The 20,827-nt window shown below is 66.1% G+C and overlaps 1 protein-coding gene across 1 annotated transcript; it reads right to left on the reverse strand.

Annotated features, from left to right (window-relative positions):
• Window positions 1–394: 394 nt before the first annotated feature.
• LOC128899828 (uncharacterized) lies at window positions 395–2,794 on the reverse strand (the record flags this gene model as incomplete). Its single annotated transcript, XM_054179536.1, has 3 exons — window positions 395–415; window positions 2,447–2,519; window positions 2,730–2,794. Coding segments are annotated over 3 exons (159 nt in total), but the record flags the coding sequence as incomplete, so codon positions are not given.
• Between the last annotated feature and the right edge of the window lie 18,033 nt (window positions 2,795–20,827).

A 20,827-nucleotide genomic window follows, 5' to 3' on the forward strand; every position in this document is an offset into this window, starting at 1 on the left:
GGTCACCTAAGGGGCACCTAAGGGCATCAAAGGTCATCCAAGGGGCACCCAAAGGTCAGCAGAGGGCACCTAGGGGTCATTGAAGGGGCATCAAAGGGGCATCAAAGGCGACCCAAGGGGCACCAGAGGACATCAAAGGTGACCCAAGGGGCACCCAAAGGTCAGCAGAGGTCACCTAGGGGTCACTGAGGGGCAGCAAAGGGGCACCAAGGGGCAGCAAGGGGCACCAGAGGTCACCTAAGGGGCACCAAAGGGCATCAAAGGCCACCCAAGGGGCACCAAGGGTGACCCAAGGGGCACCAGAGGGCATCGAAGATGACCCAAGGGGCACCCAAAGGTCAGCAGAGGGCACCTAGGGGTCACTGAGGGTCACCCAAGGGGCAGCAAAGGGGCACTAAGGGTCACCAGAGGTCACCTAAGGGGCACCAAAGGGCATCAAAGGACACCCAAGGGGCACCAAGGGTGACTCAGGGGGCACCAAAGGACACCAGAGGTCACCTAAGGGGCACCAAAGGGCATCAAAGGTCATCCAGGGGGCACCAGAGGGCATCGAAGGTCACTCAGGGGGCACCCAAAGGTCAGCAGAGGGCACCTAGGGGTCACTGAGGGTCACCCAAGGGGCAGCAAAGGGGCACTAAGGGTCACCTAAGGGGCACCAAAGGGCATCAAAGGTGACCCAAGGGGCACCCAAAGGTCAGCAGAGGTCACCTAGGGGTCACTGAAGGGGCATCAAAGGGGCACCAAAGGGCATCAAAGGCGACCCAAGGGGCACCAGAGGACATCAAAGGTGACCCAAGGGGCACCCAAAGGTCAGCAGAGGTCACCTAGGGGTCACTGAGGGTCACCCAAGGGGCAGCAAAGGGGCAGCAGGGGTCACCAGAGGTCACCCAAGGGGCACCAAAGGGGCATCAAAGGCCTCCCAAGGGGCACCAAGGGTGACCCAAGGGGCACCAGAGGGCATCGAAGGTCACTCAGGGGGCACCCAAGGGGCACCCAGGGTCACCAGAGGTCACCCCAGGCCCAGTCTGGGACCGGGAGCTAACTGGGAGGCAACTGGGACCCCCCCCCCCCCCCCCCAGCCCCTTCCCGGTGCCACCAGCACCGTACTGGGGGGGGGGAGGGGGAGGGGGAGGGAGGGGCTTGGGACAGCGGGGGGCGGGGTCCAAAGCCCGCCGGCCCCGCCCCCCACTTCCGCTGGGCGCGTGGGAGGGGGCGGGGTCCAATTAGTGGGTGCGGTCACGTGGTTTGGGGTTGGGAGGGCGGCGGAAGGGGGGAAGGGAGGGGGGGGGCTGGGGGGAGCCGCATCCGGGGTGGGGAAGTGGGAGAGGGGTGACTGGGAGGCACTGGGAGGCACTGGGATGGGCTGGGGGGGCGGGGGGGGGGACTGGGATGAACTGGGAGTGACTGGGAGGGGGCTGGGAGGGGGTTTGGGGGCACTGGGATGAACTGGGAGGCACTGGGAGCGGGTGGGAGGGGGTTGGGGGGGACTGGGATGAACTGGGAGACACTGGGAGGGGGTTTGGGGGGCACTGGGATGAACTGGGAGAGACTGGGAGGGGGTTTGGGGGGCACTGGGATGAACTGGGAGAGACTGGGAGGGGGTTTGGGGGGCACTGGGATGAACTGGGAGAGACTGGGAGGGGGTTTGGGGGGCACTGGGATGAACTGGGAGAGACTGGGAGGGGGTTTGGGGGGCACTGGGATGAACTGGGAGGCACTGGGAGCGGGTGGGAGGGGGGTTGGGGGGACTGGGATGAACTGGGAGGCACTGGGAGGCACTGGGATGGGCTGGGGGGGGGGACTGGGATGAACTGGGAGGGGGTGGGAGGGGGCTGGGAGGGGGGGTTGGGGGCACTGGGATGAACTGGGAGGGACTAGGAGGGGGTTTGGGGGGCACTGGGATGAACTGGGAGACACTGGGAGGGGGCTGGGAGGGGGGGTTGGGGGCACTGGGATGAACTGGGAGACACTGGGAAGGGGCTGGGAGGGGGGTTGGGGGCACTGGGATGAACTGGGAGACACTGGGAGGGGGTTTGGGGGGGACTGGGATGAACTGGGAGACACTGGGAAGGGGCTGGGAGGGGGGTTGGGGGGCACTGGGATGAACTGGGAGGCACTGGGAGGGGGTTTGGGGGGCACTGGGATGAACTGGGCGGGGGTGGGAGGGGGGGTTGGGGGGACTGGGATGAACTGGGAGGCACCGGGAGGGGGCTGGGGGGGCTGGGGGGGGGTTGGGGGGGCCTGGGATGAACTGGGAGGCACTGGGAGGGGGCTGGGAGGGGTGTTGGGGGGCACTGGGATGAACTGGGAGGCACTGGGAGGGCAGAGGTTTGGGGGGCACTGGGATGAACTGGGAGGCACTGGGAGGGCAGAGGTTTGGGGGGGCACTGGGAGGCACTGGGAGGCACTGGGAGGCACTGGGAGGGCAGAGGTTTGGGGGGCACTGGGATGAACTGGGAGGCACTGGGAGGCACTGGGAGGGCAGAGGTTTAGGGGGGACTGGGATGAACTGGGAGGCACTGGGAGGCACTGGGAGGGCAGAGGTTTGGGGGGGCACTGGGAGGCACTGGGAGGCACTGGGAGGCACTGGGAGGGCAGAGGTTTGGGGGGGCACTGGGATGAACTGGGAGGCACTGGGAGGCACTGGGAGGGCAGAGGTTTGGGGGGGCACTGGGATGAACTGGGAGGCACTGGGAGGCACTGGGAGGGCAGAGGTTTGGGGGGGCACTGGGAGGCACTGGGAGGGCAGAGGTTTAGGGGGGACTGGGATGAACTGGGAGGCACTGGGAGGCACTGGGAGGGCAGAGGTTTGGGGGGGACTGGGATGAACTGGGAGGCACTGGGAGGCACTGGGAGGGCAGAGGTTTGGGGCCGCCGGGAGGGGCCCCGGGAGGAGGTTTCTGCGGGGCCCGGGGGGGAAGGAACTGGGAGGAGGTTTGGGGTCACTGGGAGGCAACTGGGAGCCGCTGGGAGGCAACTGGGAGCCGCTGGGAGGCGGCCGGGGGCCGACCCCACCCCGGGACAGACAAACAACCTCCCACGGGGACGGAAACTGGGCCAGGGGGCACCGCCCCCGGCGGGGCCGGTGGGGGAGGGGGCGAGGGGGCTGCCCCCCCCCGGGACCCCCAGCTGGAGGGCCCAGACCCACAGCTATAGGGCCTGGACCCACAGCTATAGGTCCTGAACCCCTGGCACCCCACATCTATAGGGCCCAGACCCACAGCTATGGGGCCTGGACCCTAATCTATAGGTCCTGAACCCACATCTATAGGTCCTGACCCCCTGGGACCCCACATCTATAGGGCCCAGACCCACATCTATAGGGCCTGGACCCTAATCCATAGGTCCTGAACCCCTGGGACCCCACATCTATAGGGCCCAGACCCACAGCTATAGGGCCTGGACCCTAATCCATAGGTCCTGAACCCCTGGGACCCAACATCTATAGGGCCCAGACCCACAGCTATAGGGCCCAGACCCTAATCCATAGGGCCTGGACCCTAATCTATAGGTCCTGAACCCCTGGGACCCCACATCTATAGGGCCCAGACCCACAGCTATAGGGCCTGGACCCTAATCTATAGGTCCTGAACCCCTGGCACCCCAAGTCTATGGGGCCCAGACCCACAGCTATAGGGCCTGGACCCTAATCTATAGGTCCTGAACCCCTGGCACCCCAAGTCTATGGGGCCCAGACCCACAGCTATAGGGCCTGGACCCCAGTCTATAGGACCCAGACCCCTGAGACCCCATATCTATAGGGCCCAGACCCTAATCCATAGGTCCTGGACACCTTAGATCCTAATCTATAGGGCCTGGACCCACATCTATAGGTCCTGAAAGCTGGGACCCCCACATCTATAGGGCCTGGACCCTAATCTATAGGTCCTGGACCCACATCTATAGGTCCTGAACCCCTGGGACCCCACATCTATAGGGCCCAGACCCACATCTATAGGTCCTGACCCCCTGGGACCCCACATCTACAGGGCCCAGACCCACAGCTATAGGTCCTGGCCCCCTGGGACCCCACATCTACAGGGCCCAGACCCACATCTATAGGGCCTGGCCCCCTGGGACCCCACATCTACAGGGCCCAGACCCACATCTATAGGGCCTGGACCCTAATCTATAGGTCCTGAACCCACATCTATAGGTCCTGAACCCCTGGCACCCCAAGTCTATGGGGCCCAGACCCACAGCTATAGGGCCTGGACCCCAGTCTATAGGACCCAGAACCCTGGGACCCCATATCTATAGGGCCCAGACCCTAATCCATAGGTCCTGGACACCTTAGATCCTAATCTATAGGGCCCAGACCCACATCTATAGGTCCTGACCCCCTGGGACCCCACATCTACAGGGCCCAGACCCACATCTATAGGTCCTGGCCCCCTGGGACCCCATATCTATAGGGCCCAGACCCACAGCTGTAGGTCCTGGCCCCCTGGGACCCCACATCTACAGGGCCCAGACCCACATCTATAGGTCCTGACCCCCTGGGACCCCACATCTACAGGGCCCAGACCCTCATCTATAGGTCCTGGCCCCCTGGGACCCCACATCTATAGGGCCCAGACCCTAATCCATAGGGCCTGGACCCTAATCTATAGGTCCTGGACCCCAGTCTATAGGACCCAGACCCCTGGGACCCCACATCTATAGGGCCCAGACCCACAGCTATAGGTCCTGGCCCCCTGGGACCCCACATCTACAGGGCCCAGACCCACATCTATAGGGCCAGGACCCCAATCTATAGGTCCCTACGCACCGCGGTGCCCTCTCCCCCTTCCCCTCCTCCCCCACCCCCGGCTCCAGAGGTGGGGGTGGGGGCGGTGGCCGCATTCCTGGGCGTGGCCGCGGCCCCTCCCCTCCCGGTGGGCGTGGCCGCCCCTATAGGATCCATAGGGGGCCCCCCCCAGCAGCCACGGCCCCCACCCGCCCCTGGCCATGGAGCAGAGGCTGCTGGCGCTGGGAGCCCTGCTGCTGGGTGAGGCTGCTCGGGGGCTGGGGGGGACCTATGGGGGCTATGGGGGGTGCTATGGGACCTATGGGAGCTGTAGGGGACCTAGGGGACCTATAGGAGCTGGGGGGGACCTAGGGGACCTATAGGAGCTGGGGAGGACCTATGGGGGCTATAGGAGCTGGGGGGGACCTATGGGACCTATAGGAGCCGGGGGGGACCCTAGGGGACCTATAGGAACTGGGGGGGACCTATAGGGGCTATAGGAGCTGGGGGAGACCTATGGGACCTATAGGAACTGGGGGGGACCCTATGGGACCTATAGGAACTGGGGGGGACCTATGGGACCTATAGGAACTGGGGGGGACCTATGGGGGCTATAGGAGCTGGGGGGGACCTATGGGACCTATAGGAACTGGGGGGGACCCTAGGGGACCTATAGGAACTGGGGGGGACCTATGGGACCTATAGGAACTGGGGGGGACCTATAGGGGCTATAGGAGCTGGGGGAGACCTATGGGACCTATAGGAACTGGGGGGGACCTATGGGGGCTATAGGGGCTGGGGGGAACCTATAGGGGCTATGGGGGGTGCTATGGGACCTATGGGAGCTGTGCGGGACCCATGGGACCTATAGGGGCTGGGGAGGACCTATGGGACCTATAGGAGCTGGGGGGGAACCTATAGGGGCTATGGGGGTCCTATGGGACCTATAGGAGCTGGGGGGGAACCTATAGGGGCTATGGGGGTCCTATGGGACCTATAGGAGCTGGGGGGAACCTATGGGACCTATAGGAGCTGGGGGGGACCTATGGAGGCTATAGGAGCTGGGGGGGACCTATGGGACCTATAGGAGCTGGGGGGGAACCCATAGGGGCTATGGGGGTCCTAGGGGACCTATAGGAGCTGGGGGGGACCTATGGGGGCTATAGGAGCTGGGGGGGGACCTAGGGGACCTATAGGAGCTGGGGGGGAACCCATAGGGGCTATGGGGGTCCTATGGGACCTATAGGAGCTGGGGGGCACCTATGGGACCTATAGGAGCTGGGGGGGACCTATGGAGGCTATAGGAACTGGGGGGGACCTATGGGACCTATAGGAACTGGGGGGGACCTATGGGGGCTATAGGAGCTGGGGGGGACCTAGGGGACCTATAGGAGCTGGGGGGGAACCCATAGGGGCTATGGGGGTCCTAGGGGACCTATAGGAGCTGGGGGGGCCCTATGGGGGCTATAGGAGCTGGGGGGGACCTATGGGACCTATAGGAGCTGGGGGGGACCTATGGAGGCTATAGGAGCTGGGGGGGACCTATGGGACCTATAGGAGCTGGGGGGGGACCTGTAGGGGCTATAGGGGCTGGGGGGACCTATGGGGGCTATAGGAGCTGGGGGGGACCTATGGGTCCTGTAGGAGCTGAGGGGGACCTATGGGGGTTAGGGGGGGCCTATGGGACCTATAGGGGCTAGGGGGGACCTATGGGGGATATAGGAGCTGGGGGGGACCTATGGGTCCTGTAGGGTGCTGTGGGGTTCTATAGGGCTCCATAGAGTCCCATAGGGTCCTATAGATCCCATAGGGCTCCATAGGGTCCTATAGACTCCATAGGGCTCCATAGGGTCCTGTGGGGTCCTATAGATCCCATAGGGCTCCATAGGGTCCTGTAGGGTCCTATAGATCCCATGGGGCTCCATAGGGTCCCGTGGGGTCCTATAGATCCCATGGGGCTCCATAGGGTCCTGTGGGGTCCTATAGATCCCATAGGGCTCCATAGGGTCCTGTGGGGTCCTATAGATCCCATAGGGCTCCATAGGGTCCCATAGGGTCCTATAGATCCCATAGGGCTCCGTAGGGTCCTATAGGGTCCCATAGGGTCCTATAGATCCCATAGGGCTCCATAGGGTCCTGTGGGGTCCTATAGATCCCATAGGGCTCCATAGGGTCCCATAGGGTCCTATAGATCCCATAGGGCTCCATAGGGTCCTGTGGGGTCCTATAGATCCCATAGGGCTCCATAGGGTCCTGTGGGGTCCTATAGATCCCATAGGGCTCCATAGGGTCCTGTAGGGTCCTATAGGTCCCATAGGGCTCCGTAGGGTCCTATAGGGTCCCATAGGGTCCTATAGATCCCATAGGGCTCCATAGGGTCCTGTGGGGCCCTATAGATCCCATGGGGCTCCGTAGGGTCCCATAGGGTCAGCTCTGACCCTCTCCCCCCCTTTTCTCTCCCCCACCCCAGCCGCCTCCTGGCCCTGCAGGGGGGCTCCGGCCCCGCCTCTCCCGCGCTGCCCCCAGGCCACGCCCCCGGGCCCCGCCCCCACCACGCCCCCGCTGCCCCCGGACTGCGACCCCCAAGCGGAGGTCGCCACCAGCGGCGGCGAGGGGGGAGGAGAGGAAGCCCGCGGGGGGCGTGACGTCACGGCCGCGCCCCCTGCTGACGTCACGGCCGAGGGGACCAATCAGCTGGAGGCCACCCAGGACCCCGGGGACGCCTCGGGACCCGGAACCGAAGCCCCCCCAGATGCCACCAGCCAGGGGGGAACCCTGGGCACCTCCCCGGGAGGGGACAGAGCCGTGGCCACGCCCCCTGCTGACGTCACGGCCGAGGGGACCAATCAGCTGGAGGCCACCCAGGACCCCAAGGCCACCCCGGACCCTGTCACCGAAGACCCCTGTGCTGCCACCACCGGGGTGAGACCCTCAGGGACCTCCCAGGGAGGGGACAAGGTCCTGGTGGCCACCCCCGGGGGGGTCCCCACGGAGGGGACCAAGGAGCTGGAGGCCACCCAGGACCCCAAGGCCACCCTGGACCCTGTCACCAAAGCCCTCTGTGATGCCACCACCGGGGTGAGACCCTCAGGGACCTCCCAGGGAGGGGACAAGGTCCTGGTGGCCACCCCCAGGGACGTCACTATGGAGGGGACCAAGGAGCTGGAGGCCACCCAGGACCCTGGGACCACCCTGGACCCTGTCACTGAAGCCCCCCCAGATGCCACCACCAGGGTAGGACCCCGGGGGACCTCCCAAGGAGGGGACAAGGTCCTGGAGGCCACCCCTGGGGACATCACTATGGAGGGGACCAAGGAGCTGGAGGCCACCCAGGACCCCAAGGCCACCCTGGACCCTGTCACTGAAGACCCCTGTGCTGCCACCACCAGGATGAGACCCTCGGGGACCTCCCAGGGAGGGGACAAGGTCCTGGTGGCCACCCCCGGGGGGGTGACCACAGAGGGGACCAAGGAGCTGGAGGCCACCCAGGACCCCAAGGCCACCCTGGACCTGGTCACCAAAGCCCTCTGTGATGCCACCACCGGGGTGAGACCCTCAGGGACCTCCCAGGGAGGGGACAAGGTCCTGGTGGCCACCCCCAGGGACGTCACTATGGAGGGGACCAAGGAGCTGGAGGCCACCCAGGACCCCAAGGCCACCCTGGACCCTGTCACTGAAGCCCCCCCAGATGCCACCACCAGGGTAGGACCCTTGGGGACCTCCCAGGGAGGGGACAAGGTCCTGGTGGCCACCCCTGGGGAGGTCACCACGGAGGGGACCAAGGAGCTGGAAGACACCCAGGACCCCAAGGCCACCCTGGACCCTGTCACTGAAGCCCCCCCAGATGCCACCACCGGGGTGGGACCCCTGGGGACCTCCCAAGGAGGGGACAAGGTCCTGGTTGCCACCCCTGGGGACGTCACTATGGAGGGGACCAAGGAGCTGGAGGCCACCCAAGACCCCAAGGCCACCCTGGACCCTGTCACTGAAGCCCCCCCAGATGCCACCACGGTGGTAGGACCCTCGGGGACCTCCCAGGGAGGGGACAAGGTCCTGGGAGCCACCCCCGGGGATGTCACTATGGAGGGGACCAAGGAGCTGGAAGCCACCCAGGACCCTGGGACCACCCTGGACCCTGTCACTGAAGCCCCCCCAGATGCCACCACCAGGGTGGGACCCCTGGGGACCTCCCAAGGAGGGGACAAGGTCCTGGAGGCCACCCCTGGGGACGTCACTATGGAGGGGACCAAGAACCTGGAGGCCACCCAGGACCCCAAGGCCTCCCTGGACCCTGTCACCGAAGACCCCTGTGCTGCCACCACCAGGATGAGACCCTCAGGGACCTCCCAGGGAGGGGACAAGGTCCTGGTGGCCACCCCCGAGGGGGTCCCCACGGAGGGGACCAAGGAGCTGGAGGCCACCCAGGACCCCAAGGCCACCCTGGACCCTGTCACCAAAGCCCTCTGTGATGCCACCACCGGGGTGAGACCCTCAGGGACCTCCCAGGGAGGGGACAAGGTCCTGGTGGCCACCCCCAGGGACGTCACTATGGAGGGGACCAAGGAGCTGGAGGCCACCCAAGACCCCAAGGCCCCCCTGGACCCTGTCACAGAAGCCCCCCCCAGATGCCACCACCAGGGTAGGACCCTCAGGGACCTCCCAGGGAGGGGACAAGGTCCTGGTGGCCACCCCCAGGGACGTCACTATGGAGGGGACCAAGGAGCTGGAGGCCACCCAAGACCCCAAGGCCCCCCTGGACCCTGTCACAGAAGCCCCCCCAGATGCCACCACCAGGGTAGGACCCTTGGGGACCTCCCAGGGAGGGGACAAGGTCCTGGTGGCCACCCCCAGGGACGTCACTATGGAGGGCACCAAGGAGCTGGAGGCCACCCAGGACCCTGGGACCACCCTGGACCCTGTCACTGAAGCCCCTCCAGATGCCACCACCGGGGTAGGACCCTTGGGGACCTCCCAAGGAGGAGACAAGGTCCTGGTGGCCACCCCCGGGGGGGTCACCACAGAGAGGACCATGGAGCTGGAAGCCACCCAGGACCCCAAGGCCCCCCTGGACCCTGTCACTGAAGCCTCCCCAGATGTCACCACCGGGATGGGACCCCTGGGGACCTCCCAAGGAGGGGACAAGGTCCTGGGAGCCACCCCCGGGGATGTCACTATGGAGGGGACCAAGGAGCTGGAGGCTACTCAGGACCCTGGGACCACCCTGGACCCTGTCACTGAAGCCCCCCCAGATGCCACCACCAGGGTGGGACCCCTGGGGACCTCCCAAGGAGGGGACAAGGTCCTGGAGGCCACCCCCGGGGACGTCACTATGGAGGGGACCAAGGAGCTGGAGGCCACCCAGGACCCCAAGGCCACCCTGGACCCTGTCACCGAAGACCCCTGTGCTGCCACCACCAGGATGAGACCCTCAGGGACCTCCCAGGGAGGGGACAAGGTCCTGGTGGCCACCCCCGGGGGGGTCCCCACGGAGGGGACCAAGGAGCTGGAGGCCACCCAGGACCCCAAGGCCACCCTGGACCCTGTCACCAAAGCCCTCTGTGATGCCACCACCGGGGTGAGACCCTCAGGGACCTCCCAGGGAGGGGACAAGTTCCTGGTGGCCACCCCCAGGGACGTCACTATGGAGGGGACCAAGGAGCTGGAGGCCACCCAGGACCCTGGGACCACCCTGGACCCTGTCACTGAAGCCCCTCCAGATGCCACCACCGGGGTAGGGCCCTTGGGGACCTCCCAGGGAGGAGACAAGGTCCTGGTGGCCACCCCCGGGGGGGTCACCACAGAGAGGACCATGGAGCTGGAAGCCACCCAGGACCCCAAGGCCCCCCTGGACCCTGTCACTGAAGCCTCCCCAGATGCCACCACCGTGGTAGGACCCCTGGGGACTTCCCAAGGAGGAGACAAGGTCCTGGTGGCCACCCCCGGGGGGGTCACCACAGAGAGGACCATGGAGCTGGAAGCCACCCAGGACCCCAAGGCCACCCCGGACCCTGTCACCGAAGCCCCCCCAGAGGCCACCCCCGGGGTGGGACCCTCGGGGACACCCCAGGGAGGGGACAAGGCCATGGTGACCCCCGGCGGGGACCTTCTCCTGGGGGCCACCCAGGCGGCAGGGGCCAGCGGCTGCCCGCGGGAGGCCCCCGGGGAGGAGAGGACCACCCCGGGAGCTGTCCCCAGGGCCCAGGGCTGTGACGGGGCCGGGGGGGCGCAGGGTGGGGACCTGCTCCTGGGGGGCTCGGCACAGCCCCCCGCTGCCCGCGGCCCTGGGGGCGCCCTCGACCCGGGCACCGCAGCCCCCCCGATGGCCACCACCCCGGTGGGACCGGCGGGGACCGCCCAGGGGGAGGGCAGAGCGGCGGCCACGCCCCCTTCTGACGTCACCGCGGAGGCAGCCAATCGGCTGGAGGCCACCCAGGACCCCAAGGCCACCCCGGACCCTGCCGCCGCAGCCCCCCCGGAGACCACCGCCCCAGCGGGACCCGCGGGGACCTCCCAGGGGGAGGGCAGAGCGGCGGCCACGCCCCCTTCTGACGTCACCGTGGAGGCAGCCAATCGGCTGGAGGCCACCCAGGCCCGTGGGACCACCCCGGACCCTGCCACCGCAGCCCCCCCACAAGCCACCGCCCCGGCGGAACCCGCGGGAACCGCCCAGGGGGAGGGCAGAGCGGCGGCCACGCCCCCCGCTGACGTCACCGCGGAGGCAGCCAATCAGCCGCAGGCCACCCAGGCCCCCCAGCGTCTCGCCGCAAGCTCCAACTCCTCCGCCGCCGCCGCCGCCGGTGACGTCAGGCTGCAGGCCCCGCCCCTGGGCTGCGGCCACGCCCTCCCGGTGACCTTGGGACCGCCCGCGGGCGTGGCCAAAGGAGGCTCCGCCCCCCGGCCGAGCGCGGGGCTCCTCCTGCTGCTGCCCCTCCCCTTGCTCCTGCGCTGACCACGCCCCCGCGGGGAGGGGAGGGGGAGCGGGGAGGAGCCAAGGCTGGCACCGCCCAGTGCTGGAGGATTCTGATTGGCTGAGGGGGGTGGGGGGGTGGGGGTAGTAGGAGGGGACTGGGAGATACTGGGAGGGCACTGGGGGATACTGGGAGGGCACTGGGGGATACTGGGAGCCCCTGGGGGTGAGCCCTGGCTGTGTTCCGACCCCCCCCCCCAATAAAGAGCCTCCTGATTGGCTGCCTCTGGCTGCTCCTTCCCTTCCCCTCCCCCCTCCCTCCTCCTCCCCCCTCCCCAAAAGGGGAACTGGGACCCTCCCAGTGCCTCCCAGTTCACCCCAGAACCCTCTCCCAGTCCTCCCCAGTGCCTCCCCAAACCCCTCCCAGTATCCCCCAGTGCCCTCCCAGGGCCTCCCAGTTCACCCCAGTTGCCCCCACCCCCCCTTCCCACCCTGCCCCAGTCTCCTCCCAGTATCTCCCAGTGCCTCCCAGTGCCCACCAGTAGCTCCCAGTGCCCCCAAAGCCCCTCCCAGTTCCGCCCCGTCCCCCTCCAACCCTCTCCCAGTACCTCCCAGTAGCTCCCAGTGCTCCCAAATCCCCTCCCAGTGCCCCCCAGTGCCCCCAGCCCCCTTCCCAGTGCCTCCCAGTATCTCCCAGTGCCTTCCCAGTGCCTCCCAGTATCTCCCAGTGCCTTCCCAGTGCCTCCCAGTATCTCCCAGTGCCTTCCCAGTGCCTCCCAGTATCTCCCAGTGCCTTCCCAGTGCCCTCTCAGTATCTCCCAGTGCCTTCCCAGTCCCCCCCTGTGCCCTCCCAGTCCCCTTCCCAGTCTCCTCCCAGTATCTCCCAGTGCCCTCCCAGTGCCTCCCAGTTCACCCCAGTTGCCCCCAATCGCCCTCCCAACCCTCTGCAGTCTCCTCCCAGTGCCTCCCAGTAGCTCCCAGTGCCTTCCCATTGCCTCCCAGTATCTCCCAGTGCCTTCCCAATGCCCTCCCAGTGCCCCCAGCCCCCTCCCCAGTGCCTCCCAGTATCTCCCAGTGCCTTCCCAGTCCCCCCCAGTGCCTCCCACTTCCCCCAGCCCCCTTCCCAGTGCCTCCCAGTATCTCCCAGTGCCTTCCCAGTCCCCCCCAGTGCCTCCCAGTATCTCCCAGTGCCTTCCCAGTGCCCTCCCAGTGCCCCCAGCCCCCTTCCCAGTGCCTCCCAGTATCTCCCAGTGCCTTCCCAGTCCCCCCCAGTGCCTCCCAGTATCTCCCAGTGCCTTCCCAGTCCCCCCCAGTGCCTCCCAGTCCCCCCCTGTGCCTTCCCAGTCCCCTTCCCAGTCTCCTCCCAGTATCTCCCAGTACCCTCCCAGTGCCTCCCAGTTCACCCCAGTTGCCCCTAATCCCCCTCCCAACCCTCTGCAGTCTCCTCCCAGTGCCTCCCAGTAGCTCCCAGTGCCTCCCAGTATCTCCCAGTGCCTTCCCATTGCCTCCCAGTAGCTCCCAGTGCCCTCCCAGTGCCCTCCCAGTGCCCCCAGCCCCCTTCCCAGTGCCTCCCAGTATCTCCCAGTGCCTTCCCAGTGCCCCCAGCCCCCTTCCCAGTGCCTCCCAGTATCTCCCAGTGCCTTCCCAGTGCCCTCCCAGTGCCCCCAGCCCCCTTCCCAGTGCCTCCCAGTATCTCCCAGTGCCCTCCCAGTATCTCCCAGTGCCTTCCCAGTCCCCCCCAGTGCCTCCCAGTCCCCCCTAGTGCCCTCCCAGTCCCCTTCCCAGTCCCCTCCCAGTATCTCCCAGTGCCCCCAGCCCCCTTCCCAGTGCCTCCCAGTCCCTCCCAGTTCTCCCCTCCTAGCCCCTCCCAGTCTCCCCCAGTCCCTCCCCTAAACCCCTCCCAGTCCCCTCCAGTATCCCTCGGGGCCCTCCCAGTCTCTCCCAGTGCCCTTAAATCCCCTCCCAGTTCCCCTCCCAGTTCCCCTCCCAGTCCCTCCCTGCTTTACCTCCGCTGCCGGGGCCGCGGGTTCGAGCCCCGCCATGGACTGGAGCCGGCACTGGGAGCTACTGGTTTTACTGGGGGCACTGCTGCAGCAAGGTCCCGCCCCGGGCGCCGGCACTGGGAGGCACTGGGAGGCACTGGGAGGGACTGGGAGGGACTGGGAGGCACTGGGAGGGACTGGGAGGCACTGGGAGGGCATTTGGAGGGGACTGGGAGGAGGGTTGGAAGGCACTGGGAGGGACTGGGAGGCACTGGGAGGGGACTTGGGGGGCACTGGGAGCTACTGGGGGGCACTGGGAAGGGGATTTGGGGCAGGGGGGAAGGCACTGGAGAGGACTGGGCGGCACTGGGGGCTACTGGGAGGCACTGGTGGGGCTGAGTCAGGGCCGGATGCGGCCCCGGAGGGGCTGAGTCAGGGGGGGGGAGGGGAAAGCTTCCTGCCCCTGAGTCACCAGTGCCGGACTGGGGGCACTGGGGGGGACTGGGAGCTACTGGGAGGGGGTTTGGGTGGCACTGGGAGGCACTGGGAGCTACTGGGATGTACTGGGAGGGCATTTGGGTGGCACTGGGAGGACACTGGGAGCTACTGGGATGTACTGGGAGGGCATTTGGGTGGCACTGGGAGGCACTGGGCGCTACTGGGATGTACTGGGAGGGCATTTGGGTGGCACTGGGAGGACACTGGGAGCTACTGGGATGTACTGGGAGGGCATTTGGGTGGCACTGGGAGGCACTGGGAGCTACTGGGATGTACTGGGAGGGCATTTGGGTGGCACTGGGAGGCACTGGGAGCTACTGGGATGTACTGGGAAGGCATTTGGGTGGCACGGGGAGGCACTGGGAGCTACTGGGATGTACTGGGAGGGCATTTGGGTGGCACTGGGAGGCACTGGGAGCTACTGGGATATACTGGGAGGGCATTTGGGTGGCACTGGGAAGCACTGGGAGCTACTGGGATGTACTGGGAGGGCATTTGGGTGGCACTGGGAGGCACTGGGAGCTACTGGGCTGTACTGGGAGGGCATTTGGGTGGCACTGGGAGGACACTGGGAGCTACTGGGATGTACTGGGAGGGCATTTGGGTGGCACTGGGAGGACACTGGGAGCTACTGGGATGTACTGGGAGGGCATTTAGGTGGCACTGGGAGGCACTGGGAGCTACTGGGGTGTACTGGGAGGGCATTTGGGTGGCACTGGGAGGCACTGGGAGCTACTGGGATGTACTGGGAGGGCATTTGGGTGGCACTGGGAGGCACTGGGAGCTACTGGGATGTACTGGGAGGGCATTTAGGTGGCACTGGGAGGCACTGGGAGCTACTGGTTTGTACTGGGAGGGCATTTGGGTGGCACTGGGAGGCACTGGGAGCTACTGGGATGTACTGGGAGGGCATTTGGGTGGCACTGGGAGGCACTGGGAGCTACTGGTTTGTACTGGGAGGGCATTTGGGTGGCACTGGGAGGCACTGGGAGCTACTGGGATGTACTGGGAGGGCATTTAGGTGGCACTGGGAGGCACTGGGAGCTACTGGTTTGTACTGGGAGGGCATTTGGGTGGCACTGGGAGGCACTGGGAGCTACTGGGATGTACTGGGAGGGCATTTGGGTGGCACTGGGAGGCACTGGGAGCTACTGGGATGTGCTGGGAGGGCATTTGGGTGGTACTGGGAGCCACTGGGAGCTACTGGGATGTACTGGGAGGGCATTTGGGTGGTACTGGGAGCCACTGGGAGCTACTGGGATGTACTGGGAGGGCATTTGGGTGGCACTGGGAGGCACTGGGAGCTACTGGGATGTACTGGGAGGGCATTTAGGTGGCACTGGGAGGCACTGGGAGCTACTGGTTTGTACTGGGAGGGCATTTGGGTGGCACTGGGAGGCACTGGGAGCTACTGGTCTGTAGTGGGAGGGCATTTGGGTGGCACTGGGAGGCACTGGGAGCTACTGGGATGTACTGGGAGGGCATTTGGGTGGCACTGGGAGCCACTGGGAGCTACTGGGATGTACTGGGAGGGCATTTGGGTGGCACTGGGAGGCACTGGGAGCTACTGGGATGTACTGGGAGGGCATTTGGGTGGCACTGGGAGGCACTGGGAGCTACTGGGATGTACTGGGAGGGCATTTGGGTGGCACTGGGAGGCACTGGGAGCTACTGGGATGTACTGGGAAGGCATTTGGGTGGCACTGGGAGGCACTGGGAGCTACTGGGATGTACTGGGAGGGCATTTGGGTGGCACTGGGAGGTACTGGGAGCTACTGGGATGTACTGGGAGGGCATTTGGGTGGCACTGGGAGGCACTGGGAGCTACTGGGATGTACTGGGAGGGCATTTGGGTGGACTGGGAGGCACTGGGAGCTACTGGGATGTACTGGGAGGGCATTTGGGTGGCACTGGGAGGCACTGGGAGCTACTGGGATGTACTGGGAGGGCATTTGGGTGGCACTGGGAGGACACTGGGAGCTACTGGGAGCTACTGGGAGGGCATTTGGGTGGCACTGGGAGCTACTGGGATGTACTGGGAGGGCATTTGGGTGGCACTGGGAGGCACTGGGAGCTACTGGGATGTGCTGGGAGGGCATTTGGGTGGCACTGGAAGGCACTGGGAGCTACTGGGATGTACTGGGAGGGCATTTGGGTGGCACTGGGAGCTACTGGGAGCTACTGGGATGTACTGGGAGGGCATTTGGGTGGCACTGGGAGGCACTGGGAGCTACTGGGAGGCACTGGGAGGGCATTTGGGTGGCACTGGGAGGCACTGGGAGCTACTGGGATGTACTGGGAGGGCATTTGGGTGGCACTGGGAGGCACTGGGAGCTACTGGGATGTACTGGGAGGGCATTTGGGTGGCACTGGGAGCCACTGGGAGCTACTGGGAGGGCATTTGGGTGGCACTGGGAGGCACTGGGAGTTACTGGTTTGTACTGGGAGGGCATTTGGGTGGCACTGGGAGGCACTGGGAGCTACTGGGATGTACTGGGAGGGCATTTGGGTGGCACTGGGAGCCACTGGGAGCTACTGGGATGTGCTGGGAGGGCATTTGGGTGGCACTGGGAGGACACTGGGAGCTACTGGGATGTACTGGGAGGGTATTTGGGTGGCACTGGGAGGCACTGGGAGCTACTGGGAGGCACTGGGAGGGCATTTGGGTGGCACTGGGAGGCACTGGGAGCTACTGGTTTGTACTGGGAGCTACTGGGAGGCACTGGGAGGGCACTGGGGAGGGCACAGAGAGTTACTGGGAGGGCACTGGGAGCTACTGGGAGCCCCTGGGGGTCTCCTCCCAGTGAGCCCTGGCTGTGTTCTGACCCCCCAATAAAGAGCCTCCTGATTGGCTGCCTCTGGCTGCTCCTTCCCTTCCCCTCCCCCCTCCCTCCTCCTCCCCCCTCCCCAAAAGGGGAACTGGGACCCTCCCAGTGCCTCCCAGTTCACCCCAGAACCCTCTCCCAGTCCTCCCCAGTGCCTCCCCAAACCCCTCCCAGTATCCCCCAGTGCCCTCCCAGGGCCTCCCAGTTCACCCCAGTTGCCCCCACCCCCCCTTCCCACCCTGCCCCAGTCTCCTCCCAGTATCTCCCAGTGCCTCCCAGTGCCCACCAGTAGCTCCCAGTGCCCCCAAAGCCCCTCCCAGTCCCACCCCGTCCCCCTCCAACCCTCTCCCAGTACCTCCCAGTAGCTCCCAGTGCTCCCAAATCCCCTCCCAGTGCCCCCCAGTGCCCCCAGCCCCCTTCCCAGTGCCTCCCAGTATCTCCCAGTGCCTTCCCAGTGCCCTCCCAGTATCTCCCAGTGCCTTCCCAGTGCCTCCCAGTATCTCCCAGTGCCTTCCCAGTGCCCTCTCAGTATCTCCCAGTGCCTTCCCAGTCCCCCCCTGTGCCCTCCCAGTCCCCTTCCCAGTCTCCTCCCAGTATCTCCCAGTGCCCTCCCAGTGCCTCCCAGTTCACCCCAGTTGCCCCCAATCGCCCTCCCAACCCTCTGCAGTCTCCTCCCAGTGCCTCCCAGTAGCTCCCAGTGCCTTCCCATTGCCTCCCAGTATCTCCCAGTGCCCTCCCAGTGCCCTCCCAGTGCCCCCAGCCCCCTCCCCAGTGCCTCCCAGTATCTCCCAGTGCCTTCCCAGTCCCCCCCAGTGCCTCCCAGTATCTCCCAGTGCCTTCCCAGTGCCCTCCCAGTGCCCCCAGCCCCCTTCCCAGTGCCTCCCAGTCCCCCCTAGTGCCTTCCCAGTCCCCTTCCCAGTCTCCTCCCAGTATCTCCCAGTACCCTCCCAGTGCCTCCCAGTTCACCCCAGTTGCCCCTAATCCCCCTCCCAACCCTCTGCAGTCTCCTCCCAGTGCCTCCCAGTAGCTCCCAGTGCCTCCCAGTATCTCCCAGTGCCTTCCCATTGCCTCCCAGTAGCTCCCAGTGCCCTCCCAGTATCTCCCAGTGCCCCCAGCCCCCTTCCCAGTGCCTCCCAGTATCTCCCAGTGCCTTCCCAGTGCCCTCCCAGTGCCCCCAGCCCCCTTCCCAGTGCCTCCCAGTATCTCCCAGTGCCTTCCCAGTGCCCTCCCAGTGCCCCCAGCCCCCTTCCCAGTGCCTCCCAGTATCTCCCAGTGCCTTCCCAGTGCCCCCAGCCCCCTTCCCAGTGCCTCCCAGTATCTCCCAGTGCCTTCCCAGTGCCCTCCCAGTGCCTCCCAGTGCCCCCAGTCCCCTTCCCAGTCCCCTCCCAGTATCTCCCAGTGCCCCCAGCCCCCTTCCCAGTGCCTCCCAGTCCCTCCCAGTTCTCCCCTCCCAGTCCCCTCCCAGTCTCCCCCAGTCCCTCCCCTAAACCCCTCCCAGTCCCCTCCAGTATCCCTCGGGGCCCTCCCAGTCTCTCCCAGTGCCCTTAAATCCCCTCCCAGTTCCCCTCCCAGTTCCCCTCCCAGTCCCTCCCTGCTTTACCTCCGCTGCCGGGGCCGCGGGTTCGAGCCCCGCCATGGACTGGAGCCGGCACTGGGAGCTACTGGTTTTACTGGTGGCACTGCTGCAGCAAGGTCCCGCCCCGGGCGCCGGCACTGGGAGGCACTGGGAGGCACTGGGAGGGACTGGGAGGGACTGGGAGGCACTGGGAGGGACTGGGAGGCACTGGGAGGGCACTGGGAGGGACTGGGAGGGGACGGGGGGGAACTGGGAGGGACTGGGAGGCACTGGGAGGGGATTTGGGGGGCACTGGGAGCTACTGGGGGGCACTGGGAAGGGGATTTGGGGCAGGGGGGAAGGCACTGGAGAGGACTGGGCGGCACTGGGGGCTACTGGGAGGCACTGGTGGGGCTGAGTCAGGGCCGGATGCGGCCCCGGAGGGGCTGAGTCAGGGGGGGGGGAGGGGAAAGCTTCCTGCCCCTGAGTCACCAGTGCCGGACTGGGGGCACTGGGGGGGACTGGGAGCTACTGGGAGGGGGTTTGGGTGGCACTGGGAGGCACTGGGAGCTACTGGGATGTGCTGGGAGGGCATTTGGGTGGCACTGGGAAGCACTGGGAGCTACTGGGATGTACTGGGAGGGCATTTGGGTGGCACTGGGAGCTACTGGGCTGTACTGGGAGGGCATTTGGGTGGCACTGGGAGCTACTGGGATGTACTGGGAGGGCATTTGGGTGGCACTGGGAGCTACTGGGATGTACTGGGAGGGCATTTGGGTGGCACTGGGAGGCACTGGGAGCTACTGGGATGTACTGGGAGGACATTTGGGTGGCACTGGGAGGTACTGGGAGGACACTGGGAGCTACTGGGGTGTACTGGGAGGGCATTTGGGTGGCACTGGGAGGCACTGGGAGCTACTGGGATGTACTGGGAGGGCATTTGGGTGGCACTAGGAGGCACTGGGAGCTACTGGGATGTACTGGGAGGGCATTTAGGTGGCACTGGGAGGCACTGGGAGCTACTGGTTTGTACTGGGAGGGCATTTAGGTGGCACTGGGAGGCACTGGGAGCTACTGGTTTGTACTGGGAGGGCATTTGGGTGGCACTGGGAGGTACTGGGAGGACATTGGGAGCTACTGGGATGTACTGGGAGGGCATCTGGGTGGCACTGGGAGGCACTGGGAGCTACTGGGATGTACTGGGAGGGCATTTGGGTGGCAGTGGGAGGCACTGGGAGCTACTGGGATGTACTGGGAGGGCATTTGGGTGGCACTGGGAGCTACTGGGAGCTACTGGGCTGTACTGGGAAGGCATTTGGGTGGCACTGGGAGGCACTGGGAGCTACTGGGATGTACTGGGAGGGCATTTGGGTGGCACTGGGCGGCACTGGGAGCTACTGGGATGTACTGGGATGGCACTTGGGTGGCACTGGGAGCCACTGGGAGCTACTGGGAGGCACTGGGAGGGCATTTGGGTGGCACTGGGAGGCACTGGGAGCTACTGGGATGTACTGGGAGGGCATTTGGGTGGCACTGGGAGGCATTGGGAGCTACTGGGATGTACTGGGAGGGCATTTGGGTGGCACTAGGAGGCACTGGGAGCTACTGGGATGTACTGGGAGGGCATTTGGGTGGCACTGGGAGGCATTGGGAGCTACTGGGATGTACTGGGAGGGCATTTGGGTGACACTGGGAGGCACTGGGAGGGGTCTGGGAGGGCACTGAGAGGGCACTGGGAGGGCACTGGGAGGGCACTGGGCGGCACTGGGCGGCACTGGTTTGCCCTCAGGGGGGGCCCGGGCTTCGCTGTGGGTCCTGCCGTTGGTCTGTACTGGTCTGTACTGGTCTGTACTGGTCCGTGCTGGTGTCCCAGGGGGGGCTCTGCTGTGCCCCCACTGCTCCTCGGGGCGCTGCCAGCTGCTGCCCTGCCCCTCCCCCAACGCCACCTGCCGCAGGACCTCCCTGAGCCAGCGCCGGGGTGAGACTGGGAGGCACTGGGAGGCACTGGGAAGGGCTGGGAGGGGACTGGGAGGGACTGGGAGGGCATTGCGGGGGGGAGGGGGGCGCTGGGAGCTGCGGCTTTGCGCCGGGCGGTGATCCTCGGGCGCCCCCTGCAGGCGGCGCTGTGCTGCTGCAGGAGGAAGGAGGCTGCGACGTCCTCGGCCCCCCGGACCTGACCCTCACCTTCCGCTCCCACGGAGCTGTGCTGACCCTCAGCGAGCGGCGGGGGGCGGGGGGCGAGCAGGGGGAGACGGCCCCGGAGCCGCGGCAGGGGGGTGAGGGACTGGGAGGGGACTGGGAGGGGACTGGGAGGGGGAGGGGGAGGGACTG

Source organism: Dryobates pubescens, unplaced genomic scaffold (assembly GCF_014839835.1).
Source record: "Dryobates pubescens isolate bDryPub1 unplaced genomic scaffold, bDryPub1.pri scaffold_77_arrow_ctg1, whole genome shotgun sequence".
NCBI classification, from domain to species: Eukaryota; Metazoa; Chordata; class Aves; order Piciformes; family Picidae; genus Dryobates; species Dryobates pubescens.